This window comes from Nannobrachium achirus (assembly GCF_963921795.1).
Source record: "Nannobrachium achirus genome assembly, chromosome: 18".
In the NCBI taxonomy this organism is placed as follows: Eukaryota; Metazoa; Chordata; class Actinopteri; order Myctophiformes; family Myctophidae; genus Nannobrachium; species Nannobrachium achirus.
In genome coordinates, this window is record NC_137825.1 from 46,596,906 (window position 1) to 46,618,686 (window position 21,781).

The window sequence follows — 21,781 nt, forward strand, 5'->3', positions numbered from 1 at the left end:
AAAGGTTGATTTGATTGATTTGATGATGACACATTGAGGTTAGACAAACCACTATGGTACCACCCATTCTATACCAGCTGATTTAAGGTCTGTTATACATTTTTACATTTAATTATATGTAATTGTGTTCATTTTGTTTCATTGCTGACATTTGCAATTTGTTTATGAGCGGTGCTCGTACATTTTACGCTGTCTGTTTTAATGCGGAATGTATGAGCATGGATCGATCCGTACAAATAAAGTAACTGATGTCACAGACAGAATGGCCCATTCAAGGAGATATATTTTTTGTCTTTATTTTCATTTTCTTTGAAGCACATCGAGTCTGCGATGTCGTAAATGTGCTATAAATACATGTGACTTGACTTGTGACTCCGTAGTTGGGCATCACTGCATTGGGAACTCCTTATATGGTATATGGTATGGTATATATCCGAGTCAGAGTGACGTCAGAGGTTCATCCATCCGCCCTACCATTAGTCAATTTTAAACTTGCCCTTTCAAACTTGCATGCATTATCACTACTCTTGTTTGGGCCCTGGGCATTTAAATACCTTATATACCATGTAAAACAGAAAGCACTACAATTCTGTGTGAAAGTATCTACAGTATTTAAATCTTGGTATGTAACGAATTAATATGAACTAATTCATATTTTACCTTTTTGTTTCCGCTCTGCCTCAGAGAGGCGTTTATCCACTGCTAATATGGTCTGGCCAACTGCTGCCTTCTCATCCAGGAATGTCTTGAGCACCTCTGCAGCCTTTGACACACCCACACACACGCGAGCGCGCGCGCACGCACGCACACACGCACACACACACGCACGCACGCACGCACACGCACACACACACACGCACACGCACACGCACACACACACACACACACACACACACACACACACAAACCCATACTAATTGTTAAATTGTATTCAGTGTAGACTCAATTTATTTAGAGCACTCCATCTGAAGTAGGCAGGGACTCATCTGTCCATCTTACCATCACTCCTCTGCCCTGTTCATAGTTGTATTCATCAATCATCATCTTGATGTCTTTGGCGAACTTGTTGTATCCTCCAGTGGTTGTGTAGTAACCACCTTTCAGGTGGTCCTCCAGGGGTTTAAAGATGCGTTTGATGATGTGTTCACAAGCCTTCTTGGATTTCTGAACATTTTTCTCACAGATCTGGTTGTATTCCCCCTCAAGTGCTCTCTAAAAAAACATAACAGAATGATGATGATGTTGATGATGATGATGATGAATAATTTTTAGCGACCGAGCAGTGCGAAGCCCTATTGAAATGCAAGGAAATGCAAGGACTTATTTTATATCTTCTTTTCACACATGAATTGTGTTTTTGTGCGCCTAAACATACTAAACACACACATATATATATATATATATATATATATATATTGAAACAAAGAAAAAAAGTCACACTAAGTAAATTGAAATTCAAAGGAAATATTTTATAAATGTGTTGAGTAATCACTGTGACAGACAGACAGACAGACAGACAGACAGACAGACAGACAGACAGACAGACAGACAGACAGACAGACAGACAGATATGCATAGGTGATTGTGTCACAAGATGTGAAAAATAATGATTTACAGCCCATACCACAAGCTTCCTCTGATATTGCTGGTCTTCATCTCTGAATGCACGTTTAATGAAAAGGGCCACTGCATCTCTCTTGCTGGATTGATGGACTGTAGAAAGCTCCTCCTTTGTGTTGGTGGGGTAGTGTATTGAGTTCATTTTCTGTACATAGCAGGCCAGGGCCTGCTCAACAGCTTTGGCGTTCTCAATCGCAGTCAGAGCAGCCACAGCATTTTCCAGACAGGGAATCTCTCCATTACGGATTGAATTCACGTATGCGGCTGTCAGTTTACCAAGCCCTGGTGGAAGGGAGAACAGTTCAGTAAAACACCCTACAGAAGGCTTTCTCACTTGGAATAGTGGGGATCACACCGCGGTGGAGACACAAACACAATCGCTCTGCTAGTAAACGCCGGGCGGTATTTCACAAAGATAACCACAATCCAGCTCTTGGCGCCTGTGAGTGTATGCACAAACGAGCACGCGCGTGACAATTTCACAGGACCGCGCCTACCCGCCTGCCTGCCTCTCAGCTCCTCAACTTCTCTGCGTGTCCCAAATAATCGCCTGCCTCTCACTGAAAATGAATTAATAGGGCGTGTCAACTGCCCCCCGCCCCGTCTGAAAGGTCTGTTCATCTTCAACTACTGATAAATCAGAGAGTGATGACTAACATGGAACATGACGTTAGATTTTTTTTAATTTATCGTCTATTTGCAGTATGTTGATGTTTTTTTGCAGTCTAGCTACAAACACTTAGTGAGCAGAGGACGCTCACTGATTACAAAGTGCAATTCCTCAAATTGTCACCTTCTTAAAATAATGGCCTGTGTAATTTTTTGGGGACATTTCTTTTTTTCTTAAATCAGCTCTTCATGACACTGGCCACCTCTGTTATATCCTAATTGAAGGATCATGATGTGCTTGCACCTTTTAGTATAGGGCATCACATTTTAGAGGAAAAGTAACAGAACAGGCTCTACTTTGTGTCCATAGAACTGTGAAATAGTTGTGAAAATATTTGCCAATGCAACTATACCCTGAAAGTGTTAATATTGGGAGCTGTCTGAAGAAGGAGGTCCCAACTCCCGAGGCACCACCCAACCACCTCGGAAAGTGATGAGTCAAAACAGCGTGTCACTTTGGGAATCTTGGTCACGTGAACCCCATTAAATGAATGGGAACCAGTGGGGAATCAGGCTGTGGAATTACGATATTATATATAGTAAATACATAACTTTGTCAGCGACCATGACCAACGACCTGACTGATTTCGCTGTATTCATGGTGAAACAGAGCTTGCACACTTTCTGCAGTCGCGAGGGGCAGGTCTTGACTTCACAGCTGGCTTGTTACAATCATGCCCAGAATGAGGGCTTCATGTGCGGGAGGAACAAGCCATGTGACTTGGTGAATTGTTATGCAGGTTTTCTTTCCCATTCCTGGGACAAATCATGACAAAATAAGATAAATAGGGGACAGGGCACCTATTTGTGAGGGAAAGTTAATAATATCTAGAGATACTGTTCGCTTGTAAAAAAAAATGTTTTAAAAAGAAATAAAATAGAAATAAAAATGTTTAATTAAATACATTTTCGGTTACGTTTGAACATTGTGTAACCTTTTAAATGGAAGCGGTCACTAATAAATGATCCTTGTAGATGAGTTTCTGTAAGACATAATACATCTGCTAAACATAGCTCATGATGATATCTTATATTATCGATATGAGGAGCTAGTCCTTCTGTGTTATGATGGATTATGGTTAGAGTGTCATGACCGTTGAGAGTTTGTGTCCTCTGAGCAATTGGCATTATGTTTTCAAAGATAACTTGTGTCATCTTATTAAGGGCGTTAGTGACTTCAGGATTTGAGTGGATTGTATTCTCATTCATATCAATTATATGTAATCCACTGAGAGAGCTAACTCTACTGTGAGCTACGTAAGCCATAACAGGTTCAAAGATATTCTTTAGTGATATTACTGCAGTTGAGGTTGTCATGCCCTGAACCTTGTGTATTGTACATGCAAATGCAAGCCTTATGGGAAACTGTCTGCGTATTATTCCTTGTTTCAAACTATCTTCTACTCTCTCTATGTAGACAACATTATCCAGTCCTCCTGAAAAATATACAGCAGAACTCATTATATATTTCCCCCCAAAAGTGACGTGTTAATTGTCATGTAAAGCTCAACCAATACCCCAGCTAACACCACTCCCAGATTTTCCACACCTCAATTACACCTCATTGGCTAAGGGCCCTGCCTTTATACTGTCTGCGACGGAACTCAAATACAATCATGCCACCTCATTGGCTAGTGGCTCTGCCTTTCTACTGTCTGCGGCGGAAATATGCGGCAGAAATATTCGGCGGAACTCACTCTATAAATAATGAGGATAACATAGCCACCTCATTGGCTAGTGGAGGATAACATAGCCACCTCATTGGTTAGTGGCTCTGCAGAAAATGCCAACTGTCTGCGGCGGAAATATGCGGCGGAACTCACTCTATAAATAATGAGGATAACATAGTCTCGCCTACGGCGAGCCCACAATTAGAAGAGTTAGAATAGAGTTAAAATAAAACATTAAACTATGGTCATTATGAGAGGATGAGATTGAGCAGCGAGTAGCTCTCGCTCTCGGCTGCCCTGCATTGAGGGTGCAGCGTAAAGTAACTAAGTACATTTACTCAAGTACTGTACTTAAGTACAATTTTGAGGTACTTTGAGGCCTAGAAGGACTGGATTGATGGACTGCAGACAGCTCCTCCTTTGTGTTGGTGGGGTAGTGTATTGAGTTGATTTGCAATGACTGCAGGTGAGCCGACACCGGCAGTCATTGCAGGGTTGTAAAGTAACTAAGTACATTTACTTAAGTACTGTACTTAAGTACAATTTTGAGTTATTTTTATTTTTTGATACTTTTACTTGAGTACAAAATGTTAGTACTTTTTCCACCACTGCTCGTGTCTACTCTACAATGATGTGCGGCTGTGATGATCAGGAAATGGGCGTGTCCAGCTAGCATTTCACAGATACAAGAGCGATCTGTCTCATCATTCACACGCGGCAAAATTTTTTCCCAAGTTATTTCCCAACATGGCCGCAGTCTTATTATTTTATAAACCTGAAATGTAACTATGTATTTTCAAAGTAATATGACTCAAATATATGTAAAAGAAAATACTTAGGGGGACTTTTAGAGTCATGTGTCAACAGTTTTACAAGGTAAATTGCACGGTGCCTGCACTTTATGCCCCGCCCGTCCTCACTCTGGACCCGGAAGCGTTTTCCCCATTCATTTCATTGATAGACATTTTTAAAACGTCTTTTAAGCCTCTGACAAAGCCACCCTGGCTTGTGAGGATAAGCTGGAAAAAAAAGACGAGGGTACAAAGTTGTACCCTACCCTTTTTCAGCTTTCTAATTAATCCTTGCATGCAAAAATATATACTTTATGAAATGTCTATGGATGAAATGAATGGGGAAAACGCTTCCGGGTCCAGAGTGAGGACGGGCGGGGCTTAAACTGCGATGCCCTATAATGGCCTATTTTAAGTGTGACTTGGGCCAAAATAAATTGCCTAAGTCTGGAGTCATTCATTAAATAGTTTGGCCTTAGTCATGTTTATAATATTACATAACTGACAGACAGTGTTGATGTGTTTATGTCAATAGACATTCTTTATACTTTAAGAGAAATGATTATTATATAGTTTAGTTTTGGATAATTTTTTTCTGAAAATGTACTTGGGCCATTATTTCAATAAGGTGACGAAAAGATTGATTGCTTGATTGGAGTAAAGTATTAAAGGAGAATTCTGGTCTAAGTAGCTTTTTTACCTTGTTTTGTTGTTATTTTGTCTCCAAAAAACTGTTCCGGGTGTTGTTGTAGCATAAAAATAAAAATAAAACATTATTGTCCATTTTGGCCGACACATGCATAGTAGTTACAGCTATAGTTTGCAAATATGAAGACACATGTATTTAGAAGATCCTCCTTTTGTAAACCTAATCTGACTGGCTTGTCTAGTATTTTAACTTGCATTATAATGTATCTCTACCGCAGCATTTGTTACATTATTCAAGACACCTTTTGGGGTTGTTTTGGGGTTGACAACGACCCTAATTTGCATTCCATCAAAAAGCTCCAGCTATGTCCTCTTCTTTTGAAAAGGATACAATAGGCTGATATGTACATACTGTAGGTGTGAGTTATTTCTGTATACCCTTTGTTGAGGCAGACAACACACTACAAATGATTTTCTTCACAAAGCAAACAACAGCAGAAGGGAGCTGGTCTAGTATGCGCCCTAGTGGCAAGAGCCGGGATTGCACCAACTAGGCGGAGTTGAAAGGTCACAGTTTCGTCAACAAACATGGATGCTCCCGTGGAAACAATACCTCCCGTAGCTAGCAAGAGCACCAGAGACTGATACAAAGCGAAAAAATGGACTTTGAAGCGAGAAAAATAACCGGAATAATAACTGATCCTATATGTGAAAAAATCATCATTTTAAAGGTAGGAAAGTTGTTTTTGACCGAAATTCCCCTTTATGCTGCCAACACTCAAAATCTCTTCTCACAAGACTTCCGATTCCTATTAATACGATTTGGACTTCCAATTCCTATTAATATGATTCGGAAGTCTCACAAGATGAGATTTCGAACCAAAATGGACAATAATGCATTTTTGATAAAAAACAACACCTGGACGAGTTTTTTTTTTTCTTTTTTTTTTGGAAACAAAATAACAACAAAAGAAGGTAAAACACCTATTTAGACTGGAATTCTCCTTTAACAAAGTTTTAAAATAGTAAAAAACACAGGAAACCTACACTAAAAACATAACACAAAAAGGCCCTGGAACTATGAATTCCACTTACATCTGCCAGTGACCTTCATGCCATCTCCGAGGGTCTTGGTTTCAGATTTAGTGTAGATGTGTCTGGTGAACTCTTTGGCCATTTGAACAAATTCTGGGTCCAGGTCACCATCGGTCAGTTCCTCCATTCGTTTCAGTGTCTTACTGTTTCCCGGTCTCTCAAATACAAAGCACGAACGGCACGGGAAGTATTTACGAAGGCAGGAACTGAGCTGGCTGTTCTTTTTATTCTCTGTACCTTTAAAACAATGAAACACAATACCTTTTACTTTTAGTGAACTGTGCTACTAGTCCGTAGGATTGAGACGAAAATCGTTCACTTTTTCATACAAGCGTGAAATTTGGTACACTTGTACAGTTTGGGGCCCGGAACATTTTCAGATATGGAGCCATCGCAAAAACGCCCCCTGGTGGCCATGGCAGCCATTTTACTTTCCGCCATTGCCAATTAATGTATTTAGCATCATAATTCCTGAACCAAGCGTGATAATACAGAATAGATGATGTCTACACCTATGTTTTGATGGTCAATGATTACAATAATACCATGTACAACATCATAAACTGTTCAGAAGAATAGTTAATGGCCAATTTGGTGATGTTGTGTGTAAGTCCAATGGTTTTGTCCGAATGTTTGTCCAAATTCTTTTCACCTTTTCATAAAAGTATGAAACTTGGTATACTTGTACAGTTTGGGGCCCTGAACATTGTCAGATATGGAGCCATCGCAAAAACGCCCCCTGGTGGCCAGGGCAGCCATTTTACTTCCACCATTACCAATTAATGTATTTTACATCATAACTCCTGAACAAAACATGATTATACAGAATAGGTGATGTCTACACCTATGTTTTGATGGTCAAGGATTCCATTGATATCATGTACATCATCATTAACTCTTCAGGTGAATAGTTAATGGTCAATTCGGTGATGTTTTGAGGTAGTCCGCCGGTTTTGTATGAACATTTTTCACGTTTTCATAAAAGTATGAAACTTGGTACACTTGTACAGTTTGGGACCCTGAACATTGTCAGATATGGAGCCATCACAAAAAACACCCCCTGGTGGCCATGGCGGCCATTTTAATATCCGCCATTACCAGAAATTGTATTTTGCGTCTTATCTTCTGAACCATACTTGATAATACAGAATGTGTGATGTCTACAACTATGCTTTGATGGTCAAGGATTCCATTGATAATTTGTACGACATTACAAACTGTCCAGCTGAATAGTTAATGGTCAATTCGGTGATGTGAGAAGGAAATCACAACATCTTGCATTTGTTGCATACATTTGGTTTCATTTTCTTGTTCAAATGTATTTCTTAAGCACATATATTTCATGTTTTTGTGTAATACTGAAGGATACTTGCTTAACTTGTAGGTTCAGACGTGGTAGAAATGAGACATGGAGAAAGGAATTTCATTCAACTCTCTTTGTTTAGAACTTTTCCCTCCATCACAGTCAACAAGTCAACTCATACTCTAGAACTGGTGTCCCCTCTTAACACATATGGTGTCAACCCCGAGTTTCCCGAGTTTGTATTGGTACTAGTGCTGTGCCAACCCCGAGTTTCCCGAGTTTGGGCCGTTTTTGATTTTTTTTTTTTTTTTTTTTTTTCAAAAAATTTTATTTCAAATTTTTTTTTTGGACCTCCAGAAAAGTATTAGGCATGATCGCGATCGCGAAATTGCATGTTTAACCCCCATACCAACCCATTCTTTCAAACATGGCAGCCATGTTTGTTTACATCTGAAGAAAACATAATGGCTGATAAATCATGAATGCCTGCACGGATTTCCAAGCGGATTTTTTTGTTTGAAAGCTGTGAACAGCATCTACACACGTGGTGCATCATCTAGGCATGGGCGTGCACTTTTTACACACTTGCACAATTACATGGAAGTCTATGGTAACCATGGCAACGCGGGACATTGGCCGGAAAAAATCATTGCAACATAAGTGTTAAAGAGTCTGACTATATCCCCAAACTGAAATATTTATTATCAGATACATTGAGATAAGCCCCAAAACATTCCTATTATTACAGAAAAAAACTATAACACAGATAAATCCCCTTACACTAGTATTGATTTCATGTTTCATGCATGGTTTTTGTTTGTTTGACTGACTGACTGACTGACTGACTGACTGACTGACTGACTGACTGACTGACTGACTGACTGACTGACTGACTGATTGATTGATTGATTGATTGATTGATTGATGGATGATGACGATGAATGTATTCTTCAATCTTCACTGTCTCCTTACCAGCCTCCTCCACATCATTGACACAATGCTGTGCACTATTAGGAGGGCTTTTTTTTGCATTTGCAATGCCCAGGCAGCCTTTCTTGCAGCCACAACTTAACAGCTGAAGGAGGGATAGGCTTGCCTATGAAGAATTGTCCACAATGGTCTCCAATCAAGTGGGTTTGTCCAACCCCAGTCTGTTGGAGATGGCATATCTGAAGCCACCTCAAATGCTTGTCCCCAACAGTGTCCTTCTTGGTACACTGCTCTGTTGAGGTGCTGCACCAATGCATCCTAATTTGGGGGTATTTGCTCCATTCCTCTTCATTTTGTAGTGAATAACTCAAGACAAGCTTACTGGGTGGCATTTGGGACTGTGAAAAACTTCAGACATGACATTGCCAAAACTCTGGGTCCAGTGGTCCACTCCTGACAAATACAAATATTCCTGTGTTCCATGCCATCACTGGCTGTGACAGAGTATCTGCATTTGCAACCACGGGAAATAAACCTTGAATGCCTTTGACATGGCATTTCCATTGTGGAATGCTTCACAATTCTCTCCTACGATCGTAACAGCAACCAACTCAACATCAATTACTCATCTAGAGTGAGTTATTCACAAAAAAGGAAGAGGGATGTAGCCTATACCCCCAACTAAGGATGCACTGGTGCAGCACCTCACAGGTGCAGTGTACCAAGGAGAACACTGTTGGGGACAAGCATTTGAGGTGGCACCAGCTATGCCATCTCCAACAGACTGGGGTTGGACGAACCCACTTGATTGGAGACCATTGTGGTCAATTCTTCCACAGGCAAGCCCATCCCTCCTTGAGCTCTTGAGTTGTGGCTGCAAGAAAGGCTGCCAGGCAAAAAATGCAAAAGTAGTGCACAGCATTGTGTCAATGTGGAGGAGGCTGTGAAGATGGAAGAAGAAATCCATTGTCATCAACAACGTAATCTCTCAAGAACAGAATTACAAAACAGCAAGGGCTCTGTTTTTCCCTTTTCTTTGACAATGCTTAACCAGATTGTCAACAACAACAACAACTATCAATCAACCAGTCAAACAAAAACCATGCATGAAACATGCAATCAACACTAGCAAAAAACATGAAATATATGTGCTTCAGAAATCAATTTGAAGACAATGAAACCAATATGTTCTAACAACAAAACAAACTATTTCTGAAATAAAATCTTTGAAATAAACCTTTGCCTATGATACATTATTTAAAGCTAATTTGTTTTTGTCATATTGAATATTGCTCTGCTCTCACGGTATTATCAGGGGCATGGGTTTACATTTCTAAAACTACTCAACATGTATGCAACAGATGCAAATCACTGAATTGACCATTAACTATTCAGCTGGACATTTTATGATGTTGTACACATTATCAATGGTATCCTGACCATCAAAACATAGGTGTAGACATCACATATTCTGTATTATCATGTATGGTTCAAGAGATAAGATGCAAAATACATTATCTGGTAATGGTGGCTATTAAAATGGCTGCCATGGCCACCAGGGGGTGTTTTCGCAATGGCTCCATATCTGACAATGTTCAGGGTCCCAAACTGTACAAGTGTACCAAGTTTCATACTTTTATGAAAAAGTCAAAAATGTTCTGACAAAACCATCAGACTACCTCACAACATCACGGAATTGACCATTAACTATTCACCTGAACAGGTTGTGATGTTGTACATGATATCAATGGAATCCTTGACCATCAAAACATAGGTGTAGACATCACCTATTCTGTATTATCGTGTTTGGTTTAGGAGTTATGATGTAAAATACATTAACGGGTAATGGTGGAAAGTAAAATGGCCGCCATGGCCACCAGGGGGCGTTTTTGCGATGGCTCCATATCTGAAAATGTTCAGGGCCCCAAACTGTACAAGTGTACCAATTTTCACGCTTGTATGAAAAAGTGAACGATTCACCCAAAATCTGGTCTCAATCCTCCGTACTATACATGAAATGACTGAAACACCATCTACATTCAAATAATTTGTCCGCAGTTAATGAAACCTTTTTTCTCCTTGAGAGCATTCTCCAGGTACTCATCTGCTGTTATTGGTTTTCCTTCCAGCTCCAACTTGAGGCAAAAATCGCGCACAGTCCACACAAAGGAGGGAAGGGAACGTACATCTATATGGTCATCACGCTTTTCCGTTTTGGACTTGATTTTTAAATGGTTTGTCAGTTCTGTCACATAGCTAAGTGGTGGTGTTATGGATAACAAAACAAGGGATATCTCCTTTAAAATCATTATTCAATAGTTGATTCACCTTTTCGAGCTGTGATTTTCCTCAGAACCTGAATTTTGTTATACTAGCACCTGAAATACACAAATCTGAAACATGCTGTTTAAATTAACCAAACAACAATGTCAACTAATCTATATTCCATGACAACACCATTTGTGGACATTTTCAGCTGCTCGTTGCAATGATCATGGATGTTCATAGATGTACATATTATATGGGGGAAAATTGTTTTAACATACCGGTATACTAGAGGGTAGCACAGGTCCCAAAAATCGGGCTTGATCCGAAACCGGACGTGGATAAGTGGGATAGAGGAAAACTGGAATATTAGAATTAATTAGACCCGCACTAGACCCAATGCTTATTCTACTCATTTCACCATGGCATTCAGTCTAGCCGTGTGTGTCTCAAATTCAATTTCGTCAGGGGTTTTACAGTGTCTTTCTGTGAATAAGATGGTCCCCAGTTCAAGCCTCAACTTATCCAGTGTTGTTTTCTCTTGATGTTGACTCCCGGGTCAGATTGGTGTGTCACAGCCTTTGGAGTGAAAAATGTGTCTCTGAAACACTATTTGAGACTAAAGCATCTTATTATAGGTGGTGCTCCTACCCAGCCACCCCAATACCGAAAGACATCACAAGGGTGGTTAATATTTTTTTATAAAGGTTATTCTTTACACTTTTGCAAGGATTGGAGACAAATTATAAGCATTTGCAAAATATGTCCCAACACAACTGATGAACACATTACATTTACAGTAAAGGAGGGAACAATGAGAAAATGACATGAAGGATACTGAAGGTTCTCCAGGGCTCTGTTATCGATGGTCCCCATGCTGTTATACACCAGAGTGCTGCTGAGCAGAACTGCCAAGGCAAAGATCCAGTTGTCATTCTCTGTATCACCCTGAAGCCAGAAGGAAATGTTTGGATGTGTTAGTTAGTGTACTGTGATCACATAGTTCATACGTTACCACCCTTTCATTGTTCATCTAGAACTGTGTAGTCCGGTAGCCACTGTGGTGGTATGGCAAATATTTATTTTTATTGGTCCAACACAAACACACACACACACGCACACGCACACGCACACACACACACACACACATATATATATATATATATATATATATGCTTATTAATACCCCGAGTAGGGTATACTTCTTTTTATTGTATTTTTATTTTAAAAATTAAAACGTCTCCACATTCCTTGGAAAGTCCAGTTCCATGACCCATGACTGTATTGTATCCCTATTTAAATCTGTAAATATTTAAACATTGGCTATTTGACAATAGCCAATCTACAAGCTCGCCAGTGGCTCCAGTCCAAAGTGAAAATGTCCTAACATTAATCCTCAAAGCTTTGAGCTTTATATAAAACCATCGATAGAAATAACTATCACCTACACTTAATGATTATAGAGGATGTTATATAATTGTAATCAGGTCTTTATATCCTGTGCAATCCTGAATTATGCAATAGAATGACACACATTGCAAATCAGTTCTTTGAATAGACTATCTGTATATTCATTCATATAGGCTACTCATTGTTGATGGACCATTAATGTCTTCATATATTCACAGGTAATAAAGAAGTAATTCACTGTTAACTTTTTGACAATACATGGGCCTAATGGGTCCTACTAATTGCCCCAAAGTAACCAAAAGTACACAAAACTAAAAATCGTTTTTGAAAAATGGCATTGACATTGATATTTCAAAGACAAGATGATCCTTATTATGGTCAAAACAATACCAGAAATGAATTATACATGTCAGAATTAGTTGTTTTAGACAGCACCTGTTTTTACTCCTAACAATGGCCAAGTTGTGGCCATGGTCTTCGGAATTACAAAATGACCTTGACCATGACCTTTCAAGGTCCAAATCACCCAAAATGGTCAAAACAATATCAGAAATGAATTCCCCGCACCCACATTAGTCCAAATGGAGGTATTACATGTGCATATACACTCAGAAACAAAAAAGTTGGATTTTCCGCGGCACCGCACGACGGACGAAGTATACATTGTGCGGCACCGCACGACGGACGAAGTATACATTCACTACTAACTGATACGGCCCCGCCTCCTTTTCAGACTGTTTGGAGAAAGACCACGTGACCTACTGCAGCACAATGTTAAATTTCGGGGCGCGTCACCACTCCTTTAAGTACAATTGAGGTAATTGTACTTTACTTGAGTATTTCCCGTTTTCAGTACTTTTACTTCTACTCCACTACAGAGGAAAATATTGTACTTTCACTACACTACTTTGAAAACTTGTGTTACTAGTTTCTTTGCAGGTATACATTATAATTATGATAAAACATCTACAGGCTCACAACGCGTTGCATCACAGTACTGCAGTATTGATACTTTTACTTAAGTAACTTGTGAGTACTTTTTCCATCACTGCGTCTGCATACACACACACCGAGCACCACCCACCCTCCTCCCTCAGCCCTATCTCTCGAGTCTCCTCTCCTCTCCATAGCCGGCGCAGATTGATCCTATCAACTTATTATCAACTTATTTTTGGAATAATGTAGGTCTACTATTATGATACGCAGTGAAATAAAGGGCTGCCGTAGCCGCACCAACAACTACTAGTGGCGAGTCGACCAGGCTGGCAGCTCAGCGTCTTGGAGAATGAATGGCTTTTGTTTTGGCTCAAAGCGTTCTGTTTTGGTTGTTACGTCATTTTACTTATTCAGACCCGATTTGCACAAATATCAAACCAGTTTAATATTCTCGTAACAGAATCGGGGTCTCAAGTTGGGGTAAAAATCGAGTCGGGCCACTACCTCACATTTAACGATTGAGTAACGACTGAATCACGGGAGCACGCCGCGACTCGCCTCGATTTTATTATGACTGAGACATTTTTTCATAGTTGTTAGGTGTAAGGCTAGCAGCTTAACTCATTGAGTGCCTATCCCGAATTAGTTCGGGATATATTATCGCATACCAGAGTGCCTATCCCGAACTAGTTCGGGATATTAAAAAAAAAAAAAAAAAAAAATTGAAATTCTTTTTTTTTTTAATTTTTTTTTGGACCCCATCCAATCTAGTGAACATGATTTCAATCGCGATTTTGCATGTTCCACCCCCATACAACCCCATCTAACATACAGGGCAGCCATGTTTGTTTACATAACATGTAAAACATAATGGCGATTATCTCAAGAATGCCTGAACGGATTTCCAATCGGATTTTTTTTGTTTGAAAGCTGTGAACAAACTGCACAAATCCACTCCAATGCAATCCAGGATTGCATTGGATTTTTTAGAGCTCATTCTTCTCTGTTTTTTTCCCATGCATGAGGTGTGCAAGGTTTAATCATGGCTAAGTTGACGAAAATAAGGCTTCTAAAATGCTTGGTAGCCAATAGCTAACTTCAAGCTAACTTCATCCTCTTCCTGTACATGCACAAAGGAAAGTGTTCAGGCAAGTCATGGCTGCAGGGCTTCTGCATATACCAGCATATCTCTATGGGATTTTCTATGGCCACTGGGCGCCCTCTAGTGGTGACTAGGGTGGCACTAAATGAGTTAAGAAGTGACGTCTTGTTTTCTTTCCAGCTGTAGACAATTAATACTCGTTAAGCAAGCCTCGTCCGAAAATAAGTAGCCCGGTGGCAAACTGTCGCGGTCCGACCCCGACGTCTCAAATAACCGCCAGGTTCGTTTATGCGCCTGGGCCATTATTTGAAATTTATTTTATCTTGATTTGGTTTATGTAAGAGCCTGGGAAATTATTTGCTATTTATTTTAACTTAATGTAGTGTGCCGAAAACAGCAAATCTACAAGCTCACAGCACGTTGCAATGTGCCGCGCTCACACAGTGCACGCACCGGTACCAGGCAGGCAGTCTGCTGCTCCCTCTGTTAAGAATCACTTGATAGGCTACTCTGAACAGTTGCTAAGGCGCAAAGTTTGTGTGAATACTTTTAGACTTTAGATTTTAATCAATTGTTAGCTCGAGTAGGCTACATGCCTGCTGCCTCGGTGTGATCCGGTCATTTGAAGATTTAATCCACTATTTTGAGGTGAGACCATGGAGGCTTAATCATAAGTTGGAGTTGGCTGAGAATGCCATACATTATGGTTTAAAGTAACATTGAGGAGTGCTGAGTGGTGAGCTGGTCACTTGGTAGCATATGCTTCAGAGTCCAGCGTCCCTCTGCTACATCTGCTAACACGCATGTGTCATTCATTATAATATGGCCGATAAATGAATTAATTGGCCGGTAAAATATAAACCTTGCCAAATTGTTAGCCTTATAGTTTAAGAAAAGTAACCAACTAGAAAAGTGTGCCTGCAGCTCGCTAAGTGTGTGCAACCTTGTATGTGTTAACATTAGCATCTTAGTTAGCATTAGTATTTGTTAGCATTAGCATGTGTTAGCATTAGCAATATGGTTTCTTGTTTTTAAGAAATAGGCTCCTCCCACAAGTTCCGCAAGGCGATTACGTTGTCCCGTCGCTCCCGAGATCGTTTGTGTTTCGTTTTGAGAGGGTCGTTCCCCCTGAAAAACACGTTTTGGCATGAAACGGTTACGTTTTGCGCGTTTGTGGTGCCCCCTATGGGTCGAAGTGGAAATGCTTTTGGGTATATGTTCAGTATAGCGCCCCCCACTTGTGGTTAAAATTTGGTGTTGACTGGATGTTTCGTTTGTGATTTATGGCTACTTCTTACAAAACGGGCTCCTCCCGCTAACTTTGGAACCCTGTTACGGAAGAACGGTATGGACTATCAAAATATCGTTTGAATATGTTTATCGCATGAGTCCATAGATCGTGTGTATCGATTTTTGTGACATTTGGAGAAAATATGTAGGAAAAGGAGAAAAAAGTGTGTTTTGAAGAAAATTCAAAATGGCGGAAAATCTATCCTGACGCAAATGGGCGTGGCCTATATGAGGAGATGCGTCATGACCCAAGGAATCCAGGGAAAAAGGAATTTTAATTTTCCGACCCACGGTTCAAGAGTTACAGGCCGAAAGGTAAAGTGGACTGTTATAGCGCCACCATGAGGCCAACTGACAAAATAATTTTTTATTAAGTGTGCCTGCTATGCAATAGCAAAACACTTATTGTAATCCGCCATACTTAAGTCATTAAGTCTTTCGCCATGAATTTCTGCACGTAATAACTGCCGCACAATTTACGCCACCGCCGCAATATATACATCAAAACGTGCGGCTCGGCCGGGAATGGTGTGCTATTACTTTTCTTTCCGATCCGCGTTACCATTGCGACGTAATTCGCAAAAAACGACGCCAAAAAAACCCATTGACTTAGAATGGGGGAAACTTCGGCACGTAATAACTGCCGCACGATTTACGCCACCCCCGCAATATATACATCAAAATGTGCGGCTCGGCCGGGAATGGTGTGCTATTACTTTTCTTTCCGATCCGCTTTCCGATTGCGATGTAATTCGCAAAAAACAACGCCCAAAAACTCCATTGACTTTGAATGGGGGACTCCGAAAAAAACCCAGAAACTTTGGCGCCACATAACTCTGCCATACTTTTGCCTAGCAACGTCATTTAAAATGTAAAATGCTCACACAACTTTGGTCTTTTTCCGACCAATAGGGATGAGCTGTAATTGATTAAGCCTCGCCCCCTCTTTAACAGGAAGTGCCCTTCACCAAACAGGAAGTGCCTCTATAACTCATGAACCGTTTGTCGTACAGACTTGCGGCTGGTGTCATACCTTTTCTTTTTTTCTCAATTTTTTTTTTCTCAATTTTTTTTTTCTCAATTTTTTTTTTCTCAAATTTTTTTTTCTCAATTTTTTTTTTTCTCAAAAATTTTTTTTCTCAAATTTTTTTTTCTCAAATTTTTTTTTCTCAAATTTTTTTTCTCAAATTTTTTTTTTCTCAAAAATTTTTTTTTCTCAAATTTTTTTTTCTCAAATTTTTTTTCTCAATTTTTTTTCTCAAAAATTTTTTTTTCTCAAAAAATGTTTTTTCTCAACATTTTTTTCTCAATTTTTTTTTTCTCAAAAAATTTTTTTCTCAATTTTTTTTTTCTCAAAATTATTTTTTTCTCAACATTTTTTTTCTCACATTTTTTTTTCTCAAGATTTTTTTTTCTCACAATTTTTTTTTCAAAATTTCTTTTTCTCAAAAGTTTTTTTCTCAATTTTTTTTTCTCACAAAACAATTTTTTCTCAAAAAACTGTCGTTAAAGTGCGACCCGTGATAACGGCCAAAAATGCTCCAAAACGCCACTAATTAGTCGAAATGGCTGACTTCCTGTTTGGTTTCTGATTGGCTGCTGGCCTTGTGACGTGGGTAGAGCTGCGAGGGCCTGGTCATCGCTGCTTGCAGCTTTAATTCATTAATCGTCCATGACCTTAATTGGGGCCTATTTCGCCAAACAGGAAGTGCCCCTCACCAAACAGGAAGTGACCCTTGATCTCGTGAACCGTTTGTCATACAGACACGCGGGTTGCGTCAAATGAAATAACGCTAATGCTAACACCAACCGCTACACAAGGTTGCACAGACTTAGCGAGCTGCAGGCACACTTAAAATTTCTTAGAAATTTTCTCTTCTAGTTATAAATCTCCTCTCCAAGTTTTGAAACTGTAGCCCCTATGGTTTGCGAGAAAAAAAATATTGAATGTGAGTTTTTGCGATTCCCATTATAAGTCAATGGGTAAAATTAATTCACTAATAAATTAATATCAATTAAACGATACAACTTTTCTCTTAGAAAAGTAATAGCACACCATTCCCGGCCGAGCCGCACGTTTTGATGTATATATTGCGGCGGTGGCGTAAATTGTGCGGCAGTTATTAGCGCACCAAATTTGCAAGAACGTTACTTAAGTATGGCGGATTACAATAAGTGTTTTGCCATTGCATGGCAGGCACACTTAATTAATGGCGCAGTGCTGGCCGGTGCCAAAATAAATAAAAGCCTGTTACCAATAGCCGCCTGGTCTCTTTTAAATGCCCAGGGTCCACATCGATTTTGCATAATAAACGCCCGGGCTACTAATTGGTAATATACGGTACATATTGGGAAAGTGAAAAACGGTCAATGCCTGTGTGCAAATTCAGATCAATTGCTCCAGCCACTGTGGAGAACCGCATATGACCGGCATAGGCGAGACACTCAGACAGACTTCTGCTTAAACAGGATAAACATGATCAATATAGATTACTATTTACTCTTTCATACTCATGAGTGAGAGACAAATAAATGTTGTTTAACTCTCATTTAAATTCTTTACTGAAACGCGGTTTAACAATACAAAAGGGCAAGGCTCGATTTAAAAAGATAGAGGTCTATTTACAAATGCAATGTGTCGGGTAATTATTACAATGATGATACAATTAACAGCACGAATCAGTATCCAAAAGTAACCACTGAGTCCTGCAATTACTGAATTGTTTGAATAATACTTTAATGTGGTTTGAAAATGAAACGAAAGGACATCTTACCTTCTCTACGTCTCCCAGTCCCTCTGTATCCAGCAGCACCAGAGTGTGGTCATCCTTCGTGGGGTGAGGTACACACCACATCCAGATGCCCTTGGTCTTGGGCTGGATGGTAGACCCCAGGGGGAACCCTGAAGGATAGAATATGGGACGATAACAAACCAAAATATAGCTGCAAGCAGCGATAAAGTGTCCAAGGCATAAAAAGCAGGAAAGCAAAAAGGCATCAAGGGAAAGCAAAGAAGAATATCAAAGATAAACTAGAAGCAGTGTTCTTCCGAACAGGACTCCGGCAGGTCAGGTAGGTTTTTTTTGGCCTAGTGGTGACTCTATAATAGGCCAAAGTGAAAAGGATGCCACGTGTTCTTGGGCCTTTCACGGCAATCGGACGCTGCATGCGGGATTTGAACCATATTGTTCCAAAAATGTGTTTTGCAAAAATTGACCCGCTGGTGGCGCTATAACAGGCCAATGTGAGAAGGGTGGCATCTGTTCCTTGGCCTAGTGGGAATGTGTGTGCAAAATCTCACACACATAGCAGGCTGCGTTTGAGACATTTTGTTCAAAAAGGAGCAATCCTGCAAACCTTGGAATTCAATGTTAGCCAATTAGATAGAATATGATATCGGACAAATCCGTCATGATTACATCACTGTAGAGATACTGTGTACTGATTTGTGTGATTTTCGGATAAAATCTGAAGGAGTAATATCGAAGAATGTGTTTTACATACTGTAAGTCGGCCTTCTGGTGGCGCTATAAATGGCAGATGTGAAAAATGCAGGGCACAGGTTCTTCCTTGGCCTCTGGGAAGTGTGCATACAAAGATTTACACTAATCGGTGGTTAGAGGTAAAAGCACAAATTGGCCTCTACACAACATGTATGCAAAAGACTGTAGGCCTATATGCAACAGACATAAAAAACTGTGATACTATGCACCTGGACAGTTTGATGATATACATAGTAAGCCTTGCTGAGCCATGAATCTCATAGGGCAGGAGCTTATCTCCTGTTTCTGTAGCATAAGGCAGCTTGATGTACAAGTACACCCCCTGGACATGACGCTAGTATGTCGCAGGGAGTTACCCCCAATCCAACCCTTGATGCTGAGTTTCAAGCAGGGAGGCACTGGGTCCCATTTTTTTGGAATCTTTGTTATGACGCGACCCGGGTTTGAACCCGGATCTCCCAGTCTCAGGGCAGACACTCAAACCACTAGGCCACTGAGCTGGTACATGATATTATTGCAATCCTTGGAAATCACAACATAGGTGTAGACATGACAGTTTGTATTATAATGCTTGTTTCAGGAGTTATGATGCAAAATACATTATTTTAGTACAGGAGATAATAAGAGCAATCGTTCACTTGGTGATACAAGCGTGGAAATTGGTACACATCATCTTTGGAGGCCACTCTTCGAATTAAGAAACCGAGCCACTTGAAAATCAAAGATGGCGGCCCCCGAAATCCAAGATGTCCGTCCGAAAACGTGTTTTTTCCTTTATAACTCCAAATGCATTGATTTTAAGACCCATAAATGTATTAAAGTTGAATATAAAGTTGGGCATTGTGGATATTTTGGTACCAAGTAAATGCCTGTATCTATTTCAGTTCTTGAGATAAAGCATATAGGTACACCTGAGTCTTTAACACTCAGGACGCCACCATTCACTTGCGCTTTATTTTGAAGAGCCCCGGAAGCTCCGTACGTGTGCACGTGGGTGTACACTGACGATCCAGGAAGGAGATCTGTTTGTTTACAAACGGTCGCGAAAACTAAAATCCTAACCGGGGCCGACCATCACGGCATAGTGTCGCCGTGAAGACAAGCTGATCTCGGCCTCCTCGGCGTTATTTGCACCTTATTTCGAGATAAAGCCGTTTTTATGTTTCAGTATAGAATAGGAGTCAATGGATAATGGCCGCTCTCGGTTGCTTCTGGCTGCGTTGCGTCATGACGTATGCAGTTTTTTCTTTCACCAGCACCCGTAGCAAGCGTCTGAGATGCGGGTTACCATGGAAACCTTATCTCGTCTGTGAACGTGTTTGGCTACCAAGAGCAGCCAAACTGTTAAAAGTACCTATATATTGTATCTCAAAAACTGTAATAGATAAAATCAATGCATTTGGAGCTGGAAAGGGAACCACAAGTTGAGCTGGTTCTCTTTTCAGGTCATATCATCCTCCTGTGGATTTTTATCATCATAACATGCTAGGCTTTGTACCTTAGGCACCGTGCCAACATTGGCACAGGGGAGGGTGATCACATTATTCATGCCATGGAGACTTGAGTTAAAAAATAAATGTATTTGTCGAATTCCTAAGTCAATAATTTGATTACAATAAATGTACCCCCATTGACTCCGAATGGGGACCCAAATGCATTTGGGTCCCCATTCGGAATCAATAGATAAAAAGTCATTTTGGGGGTGAACTACTCCTTTAAGAGCTGGAAAGCATGTTTGTCACTTTAGATTTGAACCACTTTAACCATTGTTTTATATACTTTGCTATTCGAAGATAGTAGACCTACAAGCTCATATCGCGGCACTCTACTCGGTAGTAAATCTGCTATTTTTTAAATGACCTTTAGAGTGGTTACACTGATTCCCCCCCGCCCCCCCTTGAACCCCCTCAAGGACCCCTGGGGGTCCCCGGACCCCACTCTGAGCACCATTGAGAATATATTCTTTCATGTACCGTAACAGCTTTTCTAGGATGTCAGCAGAGGTGGAAGTGGAAGGTAGAAATGAGCTGAAAGGGAACCACAAGTTGAGCTGCTTCCCTGTTCAGGTCATTTCATCCTCCTGCTCTCTTCAGAGCTCCCCAGGGCACCTTGCCTTCTTCTGTGGAGGTTTACCGTCATAACACGCTGGGCTTTGTACCTTATTATTAGTTTACCATGAGAAATGTCACATTTTTTGTCTATGGGTTGGTTCCCTTGACACATCACTGTGACATCACAGGTGATATCACAGGTGACAGGTGACTATGTAAAAGTCCATATATGGTAGAATCCCTTTTATGCCCATATATGAAGATCCCTGATGATCATCGATATACAGTAACTGTCCAGATGGCCAAGGCATGGCCCATATCTGTGTGGCTGGTTCAGATAGGGATCTCCATGTATGGGCATAAAAGAGATGCACTATATACAGTACAAGGATCTCCATTTATGGGTAACTGGTCCGATATACATCACTGGCCAGATGGCCAAGAATTGGCGCGATGTCACCCTGAGGCGTCTTACTAGTTAGATTAGAATGAGGGGAG

At 40.3% G+C, this 21,781-nt stretch overlaps 1 protein-coding gene across 1 annotated transcript in view; it reads right to left on the reverse strand.

The window, feature by feature from the left end:
* Window positions 1-21,781, reverse strand: part of LOC308303813 (guanylate-binding protein 1-like) — a gene marked incomplete at both ends in the record, with an annotated part of 38,952 nt that overhangs the window by 5,041 nt on the left and 12,130 nt on the right. Inside the window, 6 exons of the mRNA XM_080748312.1 lie at window positions 1,000-1,212; window positions 1,772-1,902; window positions 6,494-6,730; window positions 10,795-10,982; window positions 11,830-11,939; window positions 18,504-18,631. Coding sequence (XP_080604438.1) covers window positions 1,000-1,212; window positions 1,772-1,902; window positions 6,494-6,730; window positions 10,795-10,982; window positions 11,830-11,939; window positions 18,504-18,631 — 1,007 coding nt within the window. The remainder of the gene's footprint in view (window positions 1-999; window positions 1,213-1,771; window positions 1,903-6,493; window positions 6,731-10,794; window positions 10,983-11,829; window positions 11,940-18,503; window positions 18,632-21,781) is intronic.